This window comes from Amphiura filiformis, chromosome 12 (assembly GCF_039555335.1).
Source record: "Amphiura filiformis chromosome 12, Afil_fr2py, whole genome shotgun sequence".
Classification (NCBI taxonomy): domain Eukaryota; kingdom Metazoa; phylum Echinodermata; class Ophiuroidea; order Amphilepidida; family Amphiuridae; genus Amphiura; species Amphiura filiformis.
This window is the reverse complement of record NC_092639.1, coordinates 37861888-37880249: the sequence shown is the minus strand read 5'-3', so window position 1 is coordinate 37880249 and position 18362 is coordinate 37861888. Positions and strand designations below refer to the sequence as shown.

The 18362-nt window shown below is 37.5% G+C and overlaps 2 protein-coding genes across 2 annotated transcripts in view; one reads left to right on the top strand and one right to left on the bottom strand.

Annotated features, from left to right (window-relative positions):
- Nucleotides 1-4610: 4610 nt before the first annotated feature.
- LOC140166154 (staphylococcal nuclease domain-containing protein 1-like) overlaps nt 4611-18362 on the top strand; it is a 41022-nt gene continuing 27270 nt past the window's right edge. The window contains exons 1-4 of the mRNA XM_072189546.1: nt 4611-4717; nt 8677-8826; nt 10314-10437; nt 14283-14364. Of these exons, the coding sequence (XP_072045647.1) occupies nt 4667-4717; nt 8677-8826; nt 10314-10437; nt 14283-14364 (407 nt within the window). The 5' untranslated portion in view covers nt 4611-4666. The remainder of the gene's footprint in view (nt 4718-8676; nt 8827-10313; nt 10438-14282; nt 14365-18362) is intronic.
- On the bottom strand, nt 15065-17833 carry LOC140165516 (zinc finger protein 862-like). Its single transcript, XM_072188804.1, has one exon. It carries the CDS (start codon nt 17831-17833, stop codon nt 15065-15067), a length of 2769 nt encoding a protein of 922 aa, XP_072044905.1.

Genomic DNA, 18362 nt, shown 5'->3' with positions numbered 1-18362 from the left:
AATAGGCCTATATGTAGGCCTATTACGCCTATGTTTTTTAATCCAAAAATTTAGAGTCTATTTTTTCTTTTCAAAAAAAAAATCCAGTTTTCCCAAAAAAATGTTTTCCTTCAATAATTCAAAGCACATTCCTGACAAGCACTTTTATTGTGTAATAAACATTTAGACCATATCAGAGAGGATGCCCACAATTAAGAATTAAAAATAAAATAATGAAAAATCATAAAAAAGTGAAATGCATATGATGATATTATATGATGTTATATAGGCCTACACTTAAAACCGAAATAAAGAAATACTTAAAGGGCCACATAAATAAAAATCACGAGCTATCTGGTCAAGAATGATAAGAGGAATACCGGTAACTAGAAAAGAGCGGGAACATTTTTACGTTAATTTATAAAACACAGCACAATTTTCCTTTAATTTCATTTATGATATTTCCAATTTATTTTCCATTTTTACACATTAAACAGAACTTCAGTCACATTTTCAAAGGGCAACACCTGATATACATGTAGGGCCTGTCATTTTTCATAGAGCGACCAATTTTCAGTAAGCTATATAGTGAGTCCAACTTTGGTGCCAAAAACAGTGGGTTGTAAAACACGATATTGCCTTCATATTGCAAAATTGTATTTAAACATTATTATACTACGTGTAGGCCTATTATTATTATATACGTGAATACGGGAATATTTTAGATCGACGTCAGAAAAACTCGCCGTTCGGCGTGGTGAAACTCGACCGTAGCGTGCTGCTCGACCAGTATAGCGTGCTGCTCGACCAGTATAACGTGCTCCTCGACCAGTATAGCGTGCTCCTCGACCAGTATAGCGGGCTCCTCGACCAGTATATCGAGCAGCACGCTATACTGGTCGAGCAGCACGCTGTACTGCAATCGAGCAGCACGCTATACTGACTATCGATTTCCACGCCGAACGGCGATATAAAATACGCCGAACGCAAATTAAAAGTTCACAACGCCGAGTTTTCACCACGCCGAACGGCGAACCGCCGAGTTTTCTGACGTCCACGCCGAATAGGCTGTTTAATTTGTTTAAAACAATTTTGAACGCAATATCGTGTTTTACAACCCAGTTTTTTAAAGTTGACTCACTATCTAAAATGATTCATGAAAATGACAGCCCTACATGTATAATAGGTGTTGCCCATTGAAAATGTGACTCAGTTCTGTTTTGTAAAAATGGAAAATAAATTGGAAATATCATAAATGAAATTAAAGGAAATTGTGCTGTGTTTTATTTTATAGGTTCTGATCTCTTTTCTTTTTCGTATTAGGCCTATAAATTAACGTAAAAATGTTGCCGCTCTTTTCTAGTTACCGGTATTCCTCTTATCATTCTTGACCAGATAGCTCGTGATTTTTATTTATGTGGCCCTTTAAGTATTTCTTTATTTTGGTTTCAAGTGTAGGCCTATATAACATCATATAATATCATCATATACATTTCACTTTTTTATGATTTTTCATTATTTTATTTTTAATTCTTAATTGTGGGCATCTCTGATGTGGTCTAAATGTTTATTACACAATAAAAAGTGCTTGTCAGGAATGTGCTTTGAATTATTGAAGGAAAACGCATTTTTGGGAAAACTGATTTTTCTTTTTTGAAAAGAAAATAGACTCTTTTAATTTTTGGATTAAAAGAAATAGGCGTAATATGCTCTACATATAGGCCTATTATGGGTAGGCCCTGCACATTAGGATCGGTCGGTGGAGTAGGCCCTACAAGTAGCCTACAACCAAACATTTTTTGTGGTCTTTGAATGCGGCTTTCCTTGTAATGCTGCAGTACTATCCGGGGAAACAAAGTAGGAAAATATATGAGACTAAAACCCATTGAGACTAAAAAACCATGAGGGGGGGGGGCGGCACATCCCCGTATACATGTGAGTACCCGAGGGTTTAAAGGCAAAGGCAAAAGAGTGCGCACGAAAAATGGACAAATTTCGGTTGACACTTAACCCGATCTTCAATAAATAACATTAATAAATAACCTGACTGATTGAATTTGCAAAGTGATTTAGGGGTTCATTCATAGGATTTCGGGCATGATCGCTTAAACACTCGTATAAATCAACGATCATGCCCGAAATCCTATGAATGAACCCGTTCCAGTGGCTCCGGAACCGCCGGGGCCTGGGGGCCCAGCCCCCTCAATAATTTTGGTGGGGGGGCCCAAGTACCCTAGAGCCCCCCAATAATCTGAGGTAAAATTCATAATTTTAGGGTAAAATTCATAATTTTAGGGTAAAATTCATAATTTTAGGGTAAAATTCATAAATTTTCGGGTAAAATTCATAATTTTCGGGTCAAATTCATAAATTTTCAGGTAAAATTCATAATTTTAGGGTCAGATTCATAATTTTAAGGTAAAATTCATTATTTTAGGGTATAATACAAAATGTAAGGTACAATTCATGTAAAAATGTATGCATGTCAAAAGCTTCCGCGCTTCGCGCGGGAGGGCAATACCCCCTCCCGCACCCACCCCCTTCAGCGTTTCGCGCCTCGGAGAAGGCCACAAATTTTGGGCCCCCCCATATTCAAAATCTTCCGGAGCCTCTGCGTTCATACAACATTCTGAACATTGTTCAAGTAGCAATACAAATAATACGTGTGCCCCGAGCGCCACCCTTAGGGCCTATCATTTTTCCGTTTACGTACCGGTATAGAGCGACCAATTTTCAGTAAGCTAGGGAGTCCAACTTTGGCCCCTAAAACAGTGGGTTGTTACAATATTGCAGACAAGTTTTCCAAAATTGTTATTAAACATTATTATAATCCATACTATAATGTAGTATTTTTCGTGAACTATAAGTATTTTAGATCGACGTTTTTTACGTTAATTTACTGAGGCCTAATACAAAAAAGAAAAGAGATCAGAACCTTTAAAATAAAACAGCACAATTTTCCTTTAATTTCATTTATGATATTTCCAATTTATTTTCCATTTTTAAACATTAAACAGAACCTCAGTCACATTTTCAAAGGGCAACACCTGATATATACATGCAGGGCCTGTCATTTTTCATAGAGCGACCAATTTTCAGTAAGCTAGTGAGTCCAACTTTGGAGCCAAAAACAGTGGATTGTAAAACACGATATTGCCTTCATATTGCAAAATTGTTTTTAAACATTATTATACTACGTGTAGGCCTATTATTATTATACTACGTGAATATTTTAGATCGACGTCAGAAAAACTCGCCGTTCGGCGTGGTGAAAACTCGCCGTTCGGCGTGGTGAAAACTCACCGTTCGGCGTTGTGAAACTCACCGTTCGGCGTGGTGAAACTCGACCAGTATAGCGTGCTGCTCGACCAGTATAGCGTGCTGCTCGACCAGTATAGCGTGCTGCTCGACCAGTATAGCGTGCTGCTCGACCAGTATAGCGTGCTCCTCGACCAGTATAGCGTGCTCCTCGACCAGTATAGCGGGTTCCTCGACCAGTAGAGCGGGCAAAACTCGCATTTATGAATGATGTGGCTTGCCATACTTACCATACTTGACTGTAAAAAAATCGCATATCGCATAGCTCATTTTCTTAAGGGATCTAAAATGAGCGTTTATTGCGTTTCGACAGTATTTTTTGTGGGACATGATAGGACCTCGGACCTATCGAATTGCATTCTGTATACGAAGCATGTCTTTCTGATATCAAATAATTTTAATTTTTTGAAAATCACAATATAATACAAATTTTATGACAAATTAGAAAAATTTGATATTTTTCAAATTTTTGATATATAACAGTCCTCGAAGTAAATTATATAAATCTAATGATATATTCTTAAAGTGTATGTAGCAGGGAGGAAAAGCCGACGGTCAATTGAAAATTTTGACCTTTCATATTGAAGATATGGATTTTTTTCCCAAAAGACCTAATTTTTTTTGGTGTTTTGGGAAAAAAATCCATTCTTCAATACGAAAGGTCAAAATTTTCAATTGATCGTCGGCTTTTCATCCCACCTACATACACTTTAAGTATAAATCATCAGATTTATAAAGTTTACTTCAAGTACTGTTAAATATCAAAAATATCAATTTTAATGATTTGCCATAAAATGTGTATTAAATTGCGAATTTCAAAAATCAAAATTATTTGATATCAGAATGACATTCCTCGTATTCAGAATGCAATTCGATATGTCTGATGTGCTCTGATGTCCCAAAATAAATACCGTCCAAACGTTCATACCCCAGCCCTTAAAAAATTAAAAAATTAAAAAAAACATAGCACTTGACTTACTTTCTTCAAGGTTTTTTTTGGTTTTTTTGCCTTAACTGAATTTTGCTACAGTTTTCGCAGCAATTCTTTACCTGCGCCACCCCCCTTGGGGTGTAGGATCCATTTTGCTCATCACTAGTTTTGAATTGATTGATTGGTTTATTCTTTAATTTCTTTTTTCACTTTATTTTATTAGCTATACCTGAATTTTCTTACGCTTACAAATTTTAAGTTACAGAAAAAAATCTCATTTATCAAAAATTGCTTTTGACATCAAAATTACAGTGTCAAAGAAATATTATGTTGAACTTTGAACTATGACATTATACTCGTGGCAGCTTGTTGACCTTAGATCACGTGACTTAAATCTATCGCAGATCTTTTAGATCCAGCGTGTGTATATCAGCAAGGATGGCAGCACCGGCTCCAAGACCGCAAGTTAATTTAGGAATTGTTAAACAGGTTTGTTTTCAACATTTTATGTTTTATAGGAAATTATAAGATAATTGTTATTTGGTGTATGTTTGAGAAGTGTTTAGTTTGACTAGAAGATAGAGAAAAAATAGGTAAAAGTTGACCGTACTTGGCCAGCTGTTGAGCGAGTTGTGTTCGTTCCCAAGTCAGATAAAACTTTAAGCTTATCAAACGGAAGGTCACTGATGTGCGTTTTTCTGACATATGGTTTGGTAAGATCAAATAATATTAATATTCAATAAGTAGTGTGTGACTTTATGATGTAGTAGAGAGTACTCGAGTAACTGTCTACCAAACTCAAGACTCAAGATAGACTGCGGAACTCAGTCTTCACATGTTCAATGATAGGCAGTAATTTATCTTTTGGTCGTTACATGACTATCATTTGATGAGTTCTTATGATACATCTTCCGAGGAGCAGTTTCAGACAATAGCTCGGGATTATTGGGGCAGAGGTTATCTTTTGAATTCTTTCATGACCACTGAACAGTCGAAGCATAGCACAGTCACGCCTGTCTGGACAAGGACACTCGGCGTGAATTGCATGATTGAAAGACCATCCATGACGTCACTCGCCACAAAAGAATGTCAACTCAAAGGTCATGTACGACACCAATTTGGTGTCTTTCCGTGCCTCGAAATATGCTGCTTAAGGTCTATGACCATGATGACTGGACTCAAGACTCAAGTCAGTCATGTCGCAGTGATGATGGTGTCGATGTCGGTGACATGACTCGACTGAGACTGAGTGAGATCATGGAGATTGATTCAGAAAGTGTGATGAAATTGAAAACAAAAAATTGTCTTGACTCGGCCAGTTGATTCGCTTGCTGATGGTTTCCAGTTTAATTCAGACTTTGATCCAGCATGAGAATCATCTTTTTTTAAGGGGGTACTACACCCCTGGCCAATTTTGTGCCTATTTTTGCATTTTTCTCAAAAATTATTGCCCATTGATGACAAGTAAGATATGTATATTATAGGGGCAAGGACTACAACTACTGCACTGAAAATTCAGCAACTCAAGGCAAGTAGTTATTGGTTTATTGATCAAATATTGGTTTTCCCTCATTTTTGACTGTAACTCCACAACTGTTGTCTGTGCTGAAATAAAATTTTCAGTGCAGTAGTTGTAGTCCTTGCCCCTATAACAGGCTTCCCGTTAGTGTGCGTCATTGCGTCCAGACGCGTATTTTACAAATTTGGACGCAAGTTCACATGGCTAATCAAGTATTTTGCGTCCATGTAACATACATGTGGACGCAGGCAAAACTTCGAAATGTTATCATTAATTGATTAGATAAGAAATTTTATTCTTTTATATTTTAAGATAATAAAAGCCCCAAAATTTTGACCCACCTGCTGAGAATTGAAGTAAATTCTGCAATATTTGTAAATGCAACGTCAGGAAATCGTGCACTTTTTGCATGCTTTCCGAACGATCGCTATGCATGGCCTGGGGAAGTACCGATTGATTTGTTTACATGCAAGCACGTGCAGTTAATGTTTATTTATTTATTTATCACAACCTGACAATATTCAATTTTTAATATTTTTAATTGATTTTCTCATAAATAATCTAGGTTTCCTTTATTAGTATTATTGTTACGATGAATAAAAGCAATTTTAAAACAAAATCCAAATGATAACCCTTTTTCGTATTATTTGTGGCAGCGTGTTTTAGTTTTTGTAGCATCAACAGCACGTTAATTTAAAAACAGAAATGCGGAAGTGAAAGTACTGAACGAAAATTGCTCAAGATTGACAGACTTTGCTCATGTTTTTGCACCTGTTTTTGACCACGTTTGGACCAAAACTGACACAGAAATGAGAAAAATTATCATAGCGAATGGAGATGGAATATCACGGCGAAAATGCACTTTTTTTTTTTTTAACAATCGACATTTGATGAGGTGTAGACCCGGGGTACGTGTGTATCGTCATAATTGAGAATTTCAGATGGACGCACAAAAATCTGTCTGGACGCAAGTTTTTGCAACCTCGTCAGCAAACTTGCGTCATTACGGACGCACATTTTTAAAACCTTAACGGGAACCCTGCCCTATAATATACATATCTTACCTGTCACCACTTGATGTGCTATAAATGTTGAGAAAAATGCAAAAATAGGCACAAAATTGGCCAGGGGTGTAGTACCCCCTTAAGGCTATTGTATTATTGAAACTTGATGTTGAGTTTAGCGTCCCATTTTTTTCAGCTCATAATGAGGCAACTATTTCATTATTCATTATTCATTATTTTCAAGGTTTCATTATCAGCGGCCTTTTAACAATGCTTAAGCGCTTTTGTTCATTCTAATTGGGTATCGCCAGCAAACACACATAAACTAGTATGCCAGGTGAATTTAAATTTGCCATCAAACTGCATCATTTTATATATCAAATTAAACCCCTTGAGACTGAGTAAAGAAAGCCAAAACTGAAAACCTTTTTGTCATAGCACTTTCCGTGGCAAAGTTACATCTTTTCAAAGATCGACTTTCATCAAAAAGATTCTGCTAGCAAAATTCCCCAAAACAGCATTTAATACGGGGGTGTTTCTATCTAGATCTTAGTCTCATGATGATAGCAGCTTTTTTTAATGGAACTGCTATCAAAATCCCTCTAAAATTCCATGTGTGAGTGTCTCATCACCATAAAAAATCATATATTTGGGTCAAGTGAAGTATAGAAAACATATTTATGTAGGTTTCCTTGACCGACCTGTTCTTGAAAAAAATTGAAATTTCTATGCAAATATGTATTGTGTTTGGTCCCCGGTCTAGGCGAATTTCGCTGACTAACTAATGTGTTAACTAAGGTTTGCCTGGCATACCTACATAAACATAAAAGTATAATTATCTTGCTTTTTGTTTTTCATTTTTTAAAACAAACTAAATGTATTCTGAAGTATACCATGCCAGTCTTCTTCACTCCAATTTGTACTAACCTCTCCGTATACATTTAAGGATAGGGGAAAAATGGGGGGGTGAGGGGGATTGACTCATTAAATACAAAAATAACAATCATGCAGAACATTATGAAATAATTTTTTTGCATCAATTTGTCAAAACTAGGTCTTTTCTAGTTAAATTATTTACAACATCAACAATCTGGTAAAAACATTTTGGCTAGGTTGATTTCTAGTCTACCCTGGTATCCCAATTGGATAGAGCAAGGGTCAAAAACCTGTATATTTTTAATGCTAAAATATTTAGATGGATTCATCAAATAGTTCTCCAGGCTTTCTATAGTTTTTGAAGTGTTCAAATACAAAAAAGGGGTTTAAAAATTTTGCAGAACAAATTTTCTTTCTGGTTTAGTAGTAATTGGCAAAATAATGAATTATTTTCAGATTTTACATTTCAAACGCAGCACAAAATTCATAATGCGGGCGGTGGACGCTAAACTCAGAATCAAGTTTCAAGTGCCTAATAGGAATTCCTTTTTTTTTTTTTACCCAAATTTCAGTGTGTTTTTTTGACTTGGCACATGATAAAACATCTTTTTTGCAGCTGTTTAATTTGACATTCCATTTAAAGTTTAATAAACTCGTTAAAACTCATTAGTCTCATCCATGACTCCATAAACATTCAAGTAATTAAATATTTGAAAAAAAAACATGTTGGTAATGTGGTACTACTGCCTTGAAAATTGCTATGCAAAGTTTGGGAATTGCTCTACAAAGCACATGTTGCATTATTGCATAGCAATTTTTGCTATGCAAAAATTTTTTCGTTAGATGAACCCTGTAAAGTATGTGGGAAATTAAATACAAGAAAGGTTCTTTCTTTCTTTCTTTCTCTTATGTTTATTAATTTATTTATGTTTTTTATTTTTTTTAAATTTAATATAAAACTTACAATTTGTTTTTCAACACTGTAATATAGTTTTCTTCAACCTTATTTGAAATGTTTTTGACAGTTTTACATCTTACAACTCTTTCAGGTTTTATCTGGAGATGCAGTGATAATAAGAGGTCAGCCAAGAGGAGGTCCGCCTCCAGAGAAACAGGTGTGTCTGTCCAACGTCACAGCTCCCAGGCTAGCAAGAAGAGCTAATCCAAATGTAGAGGGATCAGTGGAAACAAAAGATGAGGTATGTTTTATAGAATAACCATAAGTATGTGCAGGGTCGCGCTAACCATGCGCTTCTCTGCGTGCATAGCGCATATTTTGAAGTTTGAGTATATATTCATTTTTGCATACCAGTTCAGGGGTTTTCATGCGCGCAGAAAAATGAAAACATGTGAAAGAAAATAAAAGCTTCGATCTCCAATATTTACGGCCCGTCCAGAAATTATGTAACATAAAATGCAATGTAACATAAATGTTCAAGTGAAGTCGCCGTAGCATTGTAACATAAATTAAAAATAGAAATAAAATACACATCGCCGGCATATTTACACAGATTGCGATATTGTCTAGAATCACTGCTGATGAGTTATTGCAGTACTGAATGATGACACGTACGTGAGTTGGTAATTTCTAATTCTAGGGATCGGAAAGAAATGCTTGGCAGGTGGTGTGTAGAGATATGTCATCGGTGAAATACGACGCAAGGATATCGGCCGTAGAAGAAAAAAATGACAAAAAATTGCCCTTGAATTATGTTTTATAGTCAAAATACTCCAGGAATTCAGTAAATATCATGATATTTGACCTAAACTTGAACTCATTTGCAATGAAATGTCATTTTTTATTGAGTAAAGCATAGCTTCCATGTGCTTGCAATGGTGTTGCATTCTGCACTTTGCCGACATGGCCGAAGTTGAACTGCGTTTTATGGAATTCGGCGAACTTTTATGGCATAAAGCAACACTTTTATTAAAGTACACTGCTTGGGAACTTTCTTAAAAAGTGCGATAGTTGGTTAATAGCGAGAATCGCGGCATGAAAAGCGTGCGATTGTGTTTTTTGCTGGGCCTTGCTTAACTATGGTACAGGTAACACATCATTTTTCATTGTAACCAAAATCACAAAATCTGATACTGATATATTAAAACGGTACATTCAATACTTGACAGATTAGAGAACCCCTCATTTTAGGATTTGAGCGCATATTTTTAACACTTTCAGGGGGTTCAGGGGTTCTGAGAACCCCTGGTTTTAAAACCTAGTGCTACCCCTGAGTATGTGTAACCCAATTGATGGACTCTTCCAATGTATGCCAGGATTGTCAGTCATATAACTGAGAATAGCATATTTCCCTTAAATCATTAACACATAGGGACATCAGTACGGTAGTTAATTTCCTTTGTCAGATTTCACAATAATACTGACATTTTATTTGTGCCACTTCCTGACAGTTTTGTCGTGTAATGATTAATTGCCATTGTCAAGTAATTATTGTATTATTACGGTAATTATCTTTGTGAAAGTACAGTTTTGAACCATCAAATTTTAAACAGGTCTTGAGAAGTATATAAAAATATGAAGAAATTTTTTTTTTTTGCGTTTTGAAAGATTTTGTGCCATTTTTGGGGGAATCGCGCTTTTCTGGCTTTTTGATATTTTGGATCTTGTTTTTTACTTCTTTGCCTAGGCCTAATTAAACCTATAATATGAATTGCCTTATCTCTACAGCCTTATGCCTGGCAAGCAAGAGAATTCTTGAGGAAGAAGCTGATAGGTAAAGAGGTTGCATTTACCATCGAGTACACAGCACCAGGGAGTGGCAGAGCTTATGGATGCATTTACATGGGCAAAGGTAATCGCCATTTTTTGTTTTGTTTGAAATTCACTTACTATTTTCTTTCCATGGAGCAGGTTATTAAAAGTTTAATGTGATGTGATACGAGATATTAAATTCAATCTAGTCAACCAGATTAGGGAGTACAGCCAAAATGGTTTGCTGAGCTCGGCCAAGCTTTGCTGCCTTCACTGAGTGACGGTTCAGCTTTGCTAGAGCCTTTGATACTAACAAGCGAACAGTATACACCAGAGGTTGATTCAATGTAATCCCAGCATGCAGTATGATATTAGGTGCAATGTAATAAAGGAGCCATTTCAACACCATTTCACATTCAAATTTATGTGCAAAATAAGAACCAGTAGTTTTGATGGAATATTCATCGCGACTTTTATGTTTTGAATTGGTAATTGGGTACGGGTAAGGCTAATGAAAGTCAATGTTATGTTTAGCGTCACCCGCCCAGCGTTTGGATTTTCTGGCAGCGTTTGTGATGCCAAAATCCCAAAACAGTTCATTATTTTGTATTTTGTACACAATTAGTTTCCAGTGGGGACACAAGCACAAATGCCAATGATAAATCAACCTATTCCAACATAAAAAAGAACTAAAAACAAGATTCTGTTATCAAATTGAACTATAATTGGCCATTACCCCAAGGAGGACTGGTTTGGGACCAATAATGTGGACAGTCATTTAACAATTTATGGTCTTTTAACTGGTAAGAAAGCTGGTATAAATACCTGGATGGTGAAAAATATTTTTAATACAAATGTGTTGGTTCATATGCCTTCAAAAAAGGCCTACTGTTGATTAGAGTTGTTTTAATAGAATATTGGAGGGTATATAGTACGACAAGTGTTGATGAAGTGGCTGCTATTTTGTAATTAATGAAACGTTGCAAAATAATGAATAATGAATAATGAAAAAGTTGCCTCATTGTGGTTTGAAAAAAATGTTACGCTAAACATAACATTGACTTTCATTAGCCTAATGTTTGTTGATACATTGCTACCAAGAAAGTTAAAAAGTCGTGTGTTTTTAAAACAATTTGAGATATTTTATATGCTTGGGAAAAGGAGGTGGAACCAGCAAAGTTTTCTTGCACATGCATGCATGCAGACACATAGCTTATCTTGTTGTATAACAACCTTGACCATGCACAGCAGGAGCCCAGCGTGATGTTTTCTGAAAATAACCATGTGTTTCTCAAACATGCTGTCAGTGGCTGCAATGTATTCTGGGCTTACATTTAATCAACCTCTGAGTATACACAGTCAGAAAGTAGCAGGATTATAAACACGGGTCGATGACACAACCATAATCAATTTCCTTAAGCCTGCTAATTTTCTACAGGCTTTTATGGGTTTGGGCTTTGCTAAAAGTACCCCTTTGCTAGAATGCGTTACTGAAGGCAGCGAAGCTTGGCTGAGCTCAGTGAGCCATTTTGGCTGTCCTCCCTTATTCCAACATACCTTGGAGCAACTGCTCATCACAGCCCAGCTGAAGGTCAGTGGTAGTGACCGCAATGTTGGTTGCTCCAAGGTATGTTGGAATAATCTGGTCGACTAAATTGAATTTAATCTCTTGTTTTATGATTCCCAGAGATAATTGAGAGTATTCACAATGTGATGTGATCTGATCCAATGTCCCAATATATGTGATCCAAACAGGCCACTAAAGGTGTATAGCAATTGTGAAAAGTAGTCATTTTCATACATGTATAAGAAAGTGACAGGATGATAAGGCCAAAAAAATAAAAGGTCTGTTTACCCTTTCAGCTCAAAATTTATTTGGGTCGGTAGGTCAATCTTTTTTTTCTTTCTTTTTTAAAGATCACAAAGTATTCCATGGTATCTACAGAGTTGCTATGGACCATTTGGTCAATGAGAAACTCTTACAGTTATTAATTCTAGCTAATTTGAAGACTTTCAGCAAACAGTTCTTGGTCTTGGTCAGTAACACCAAGGCAACTTTAACAGAATGTACATGCTGCATGAACTTACAGTCATACATTTGTTTAAATATAGGCCTACAACATTCATTGACATAGATGAATATATTGGGTCTACACCTTTTAAGATCCATACTCGGCAGTCCACGCTTTTTAATGCGTGCCGGTTCGAAATTCTGAAAATTGGTAAAAGCGTGGAGGTTTAAACTTTTTGGGTAAAAAGCGTGGAATGGTATAAAGCGTGGGAATTAAATAAAAAGCATGGGCTTGTTTCAGCTTACAGTATATTTTTTGGCCCCCACATATATGTGGGGCTTATGTTATCATCCAGATGGTTGTTTGCCTGTTCCCTTGTTTGTTTCTTTGTTTGTTTGGCCAGGCGGAAGCAAATTCATTAATCCACTCTCCAGCTTAAACGGTATCACCGATCAACTTCAAACTTGGTACAGAGGTAGGGTATGGTGGCCTCATGTGCTGTATAGTTTTGTGTTGCATTATTTGCATATTTATGAATAATGAGCTCATTAGCATATTTTGCCTACATTGTCATTAATCCACTCTGCAGCACAAACGCAATCACCGATCAATTTCAAACTTGGTACGGTGATAGTATATGGTGGCCTCATGTGCTGTATACTTTTGTGTCGCATTAGTTGCATATTGATGAATATTAATGAGCTCATTTGCATATTTTGCCTTTATTTCCATTCTCCACTCTCCAGCTTAAACGCAATCACCAATCAACTTCAAACTTGGTATTGTGATAGTATATGGTGGCCTCGTGTGGTGTATATATGTGGGGGCCACCTTAATTACGAACCGCGTAATTCTAGTTATTGAATGTTAAAACAATCATAATTCCAAGAAAAATCGCCAAACCTGCGCAAGATAAAATTACATTTGATGCAGGCCCAGCGCCTGTTTACGTGAGTCCAGACCACCACAATATCCTCCCCGGAAGCCCTTCCGTGATATGCAAATGTCCGGTTTTTTTCCTTGTCGTGTTACGATGTGTGGTAGTTAATTCTTTACATCGATCGTATGTATGAGTGACGTCATTAATCATATGCATAATTGATTGAGCGAAGAAGGGTAGGATATAAGTCACAGAGCGCACGCGAGAAACGAATCAGTTCATGACAAGAACAACATTTGGACGCCAAAAAAGTACAGTTATGCATTAAAATGTTTATTGTACAGTACAGTAGTAGCTTTTCACATAAAATTTGCATTGTTCACATAATGTATCAACTTCATGGAGAGAAAAACATCGGACTAGCACATGTGAAATAGGTGCAGAATTGCATACTTGATTTACTTGAATTGCGTGTGACTTCATCAATGGATACAAAAAGTGGTGGGGTCAGGAATTTTCAGTATAAAGGGTGCCTCAGTAAAAAGCGTGGGGGTCAGGAATTTTCAGTATAAAGGGTGCCTCAGTAAAAAGGGTGGGGGTAAAATAAAAAGGGTGGGGGTCAAACCCCACTGCCGAGTATGAGATCTACATTTCACCAATATTTAGTGCTGAGAACTCCATCGAAATGTTAAAAAAGCTAGATTTCCAATTGGAAAAAAAAAGGTGTGACTGTGATTTTTTTATTTTCTGGTTCGGTCGGGATAGGGCAATCAAATCTTTTTTTTAGGCCTAAGGACTCAAAACATGGGACTTAAGAAACAAGTATACTGGATACTAGTTTGCTTGGGTTCTGACAAGTTTATGTTGATAATAGTAGAAAGTCTGATGGGGCTATGGTTTGGAGTTAACTTAAGACTTGTGTACAAGGTCCTTGATTAGATAGGAAAAAGTTTGCAAATCTTTGACAAGTATTGGTAGGTGTGTGAGTCATGTGTTGCTGTCCTTCTAACAAGATGTATAATTAACATAGACTAATTATTACCCTTCACCCAGATACAAGTGGAGAGAACATCACAGAATCTATTGTATCAGAAGGACTAGTAGAAGTTAGGAGGGGAGGCATCAAACCCAGCGAGTAAGTAGCACATGTGTTGAGGCTTAACTTGGCCCCTTAAAACTTTCATTATATTCTAAAGCTCAAAATTGTACAACTTTATAGCATCTTCAATAAGTTCAATTACTCTGCCTTACCTAAAAGGGTACTATAATTAGTCCAATTGGCTTCCCAAAGACGTCTGTGTGTGATACACGTGCGATCCAAGGCGGTGCATCTTTTAGCGAGCGAAGTGACTGCCCTACAGATACGCCCCTTTGATCGCACGTGTATCACACAGGCCCTGCTGTCTCAAGGAAGCCAAATGGGCTACACCACAGCAGCTAAATGGAGTATCCCATCATGCATTGCAGTCTATCTGCTTGCTCCATAGCAAATGTATACAAAATATAAACAAGAGCCGCTTAGATATTGGGAGCTATGGATAGTTTCACAATACTTCAGAGATCATATTTTTTCAAACAAAAGTCTAAGCTCCCCAGATATAAGCGAGTAATTGAAAGTTGAAGTGAGGGATTTTGTCAGTGTGCGATTTAGAAAAAAAAAATTGCATGCACATGGTGCATGTAAATCAGAAAATCTACATGCACACCAAAATTTTACATGCACCACATTTTTATCAAGTTTTATGTCAAAATAAAACTTAAAGATATCGAGAAAAATAACAAGTTTTACTCACCCATTGAATGTGCTGTACCCCCTGAAGCTTGTTGATCTTAAGTTAGTTGTCCAACTCCGACGCCTCAGACTCACTGTCGCTGATCACATCCTCCTCCGACTCCCATCCAATATCACTATCAGAGTCCGAATCTAGTTCATAAGATTTTGCGAGTGCAGCAACACCTTTGGCTTTATCACTGCTGGAAGAAGCTGCTGCTGGTATGTCATAATCAGAGTCTTGTTCTGACTCCGACTTGTCCTCTGGCTCTTCTTCATCAATGTCATTTATTGTAGTGACTGAAGTCTCACTTGTCAACGGGCCTGTGACATGAAGGCCCTCGCTTTCCTTCAGTTTTTTCCTTGGTCCATAAGGTTGCACAGTAGGCCTTCGCTTCACAGGCACTGTCTGTGAATGAGAGTCTGAATGCTTCCACCACCTGATAATGGCCCCAACTGGATCATAACTTCCATAATCCAACCCACTGAGTTTCACTGTAAGGAGTGAGTTGAGGGATTCTGTAGTAAGATGAGTACGTTTCTCAGTTTTTATCAGATTCATTTGGCTGAATCCCCGCTCTAGATTGCTGGTGTGCACAGGCAAAATGAGAATGATCTCAATGATTGTAAGGATATGCTTAAAGTGGTCTTTAAGCTGTGGATCAGTTAGGATATCCTCCCATATCTGCATAGAAGAGGATTTTGGCTTGGTGGATTTCTGCTTTTTCTGTTGTGCTTGTGCATTTGCTGCTGCTGTCTTTTCAAGTTTTCTTTTTCTTGCTACCCGCGTTTTCAATTCTATCCATTGTACTTTAGCTTGGTTCAAGTCTATGTTCTGTCTCTTCAAAGGTCCTTCAAAATGCATGTAGAGCTTCTCCACTTCATCTTCACCATATTCATTCAGTGCTTGTGCTTCACTAGGCCAGTTGTGGACATTGGCAATGGCAGCTGCTTTAATTATGTCATTGTCAACTAATGAACCAAATCGTTCATCTATGTTTTGTATTGTTCCATCAACTATTTTCTTAGCAGTTTCCATGACTTTTCTCTTAATTTCTTCTGCCTTGTTTTCCTTGTCACTCCTTGTTTCCCTGTTTGAAGTACTTCTACCGATGATTTCACCTCTGAAACTTAACCCGTCTTCCTCAGTTACTACTACGTCTTTCATCAACACATTTTCCAGATTCTTTTCTTTCAGCTGTTTAAGTCTTGTTGAGACAGAGCTGATGGTGTCCACCACTTGATCAACGGTTACATTGTTTTTTTGCAGCACCAGTGACATTCCTTTCATGATTGCAAGATAACATAGGAAGAAGTTGAACATTAGCACAAACTCAATTGCTCTAAGTTTGTTAAGTAATGTCTCTGCCTTTTCTCTTCTTTCTGCTTTCTCTGTCTGCATTTGGTGCTCAAGGTTGACAACCATGCATGACCAGTTGTTGTCCACAGCTTCTGCAGCTCGATGATGGTGTGCCAGCCAGCGTGTTCCATTAACTCTGACAGGGCGCTTCACTGTCTTCTTCAAAGCTGTTCCAGTATCTTGGAGACCTTCCCAATTGACCCTTGAAAGTTTGTAATGTCTGTATGCATGGTTAAGAACATCATCTATCGCTTCAATTTCATCTAATTTGAGCGTATCTTTAATCGCAAGTTCAAGGCGATGTGCACAACAGTGAATGCGAATTAAGTGTGGGGCATCTTTCATTAGGTTCGTGGCAACTCCTGAAACGTGCCCCATCATCACTGCGGCACCATCGAAACAGCAGGCCATGACATTGTTGGGCCAGTTATCTCCCAGTTTTAGTTTATCTTGCAGTGTGTTTTTGAGAGCTTTGGCAAGGTTTTCTGCATTTGCACTTCTTACAGATGTCATGGTTACATATTGAGTCACTGGTTTCCCATCTTGAAGCATAGTGATGTAGACAATCTCTTGTTCGGTGTTCCCTAAATCTGTGCTTCCGTCTGCTAAGATACTTATGAAACTGTTGCTATTAAGTTTGTTTGTTACTGTATTTTCAACTATTTCTGCAGCAATACTGTCAATGAACTCCTTGCATTTCTTGTCTGTACGGTACGTTTTATATTTATGCTCTTCATTTCTTGCAAAGTTGTGCACCTGAAGCCCTATTAAATTGTCAAAATCTCTATAGGGTTTGTTAAATTGGGCTATGTAGAAGCTACTTGTGAAGAAAATTTTCAATTTCTCCATTTCCTTATTATTTATCTTAATTGCGGCCTTATGAAGAGGTTTTTCTTCCGTTGGTAGTTTTGAGGATTCAAAAGCACCCATTGCAGCCTCGTGAGCAGCACTCTCTTTGTGGGCATTGACAACTGAATACCTAAAGCTTCCACATCCTTCGTCTTTGAATGCATTACGCTTACCGGTTTTATCAAATTTTTGACACACAGTACAGTACATTTTCTTAGCAGCCGCGTCGTACTCAAGCCATGAATTACCCATCCTCCACACTGTTTGGAAATGGTATGTTTTTGTTTTTCCCGGGGGTTTTCCACTGCTACTTCCACTTGTACTTGCAGCCTTTTTGGTGCTACTGCTTGCGCTAGGGCGATCAACTGATGCCGCGTTAGCCTCGCCTGTATTTTCTCCTTCGGCCCGTTCACTTGTTTCAGGTTCGCGGTCAGTGCCAGCGCCAGATTGCGAGTCTCCATGATCACTCTCCCCTGGCACTGAAATATCTTCCGAAATAAGCTTATCCGATTTATCGGCAGTTTCAGCATCATCATGTCCCTTTTCTTCACTTCCCGTTTTCTTTGACTTTCCTCCTGTCCACAGCGTAAACAGAGTTTGTTGTTGTTTCTTTCCCTGCGGCATTATTATCCTGGTATTATTATTCAAATGAAAAAGTTTTCGCCGACTCGGTCAATAACCTTGATTTGTGCTCACAGTCACACGTGCTATTTGTGATTCATCAATTGTGCCCGGAGGGTATCGTGAATTGAGGCAATTGCGAGGCCCCACGGTCTCTTACACATAACAATATTTCGCTTTTGTCATTATACATCGTTGCGTCCCAGATAAATCGAACTTGTAAAGGAGTCTGAGGCTTCGTTTTTACTGCACTTGCGCGATATAAATGACGTATTAAATACCTAGTCTCTTCAGTCGTCTTTTTCGCAATCGCAATTTTTATGGAAAGAACGTACGAATGCGATCAAGACTAGGTCTAAAAATAACCAAGAAGGTGTTTTCCCATTTTGTTTACAAGCGCAATTATTGCATCAGCCGGATAGCTCACGGGGATCGGGGGATGGGATCATGGCCCATCAAGATCAGACAGACCCACAACGCAAACTTAGGTACATAAATAATGCTTTTGGATTGACGAAAATTAATATTTATT

Excerpts from the sequence above, each read along its gene's own strand:
- LOC140165516 (XM_072188804.1), bottom strand. The coding sequence starts at position 17,833 with ATGCCGCAGGGAAAGAAACAACAACAAACTCTGTTTACGCTGTGGACA.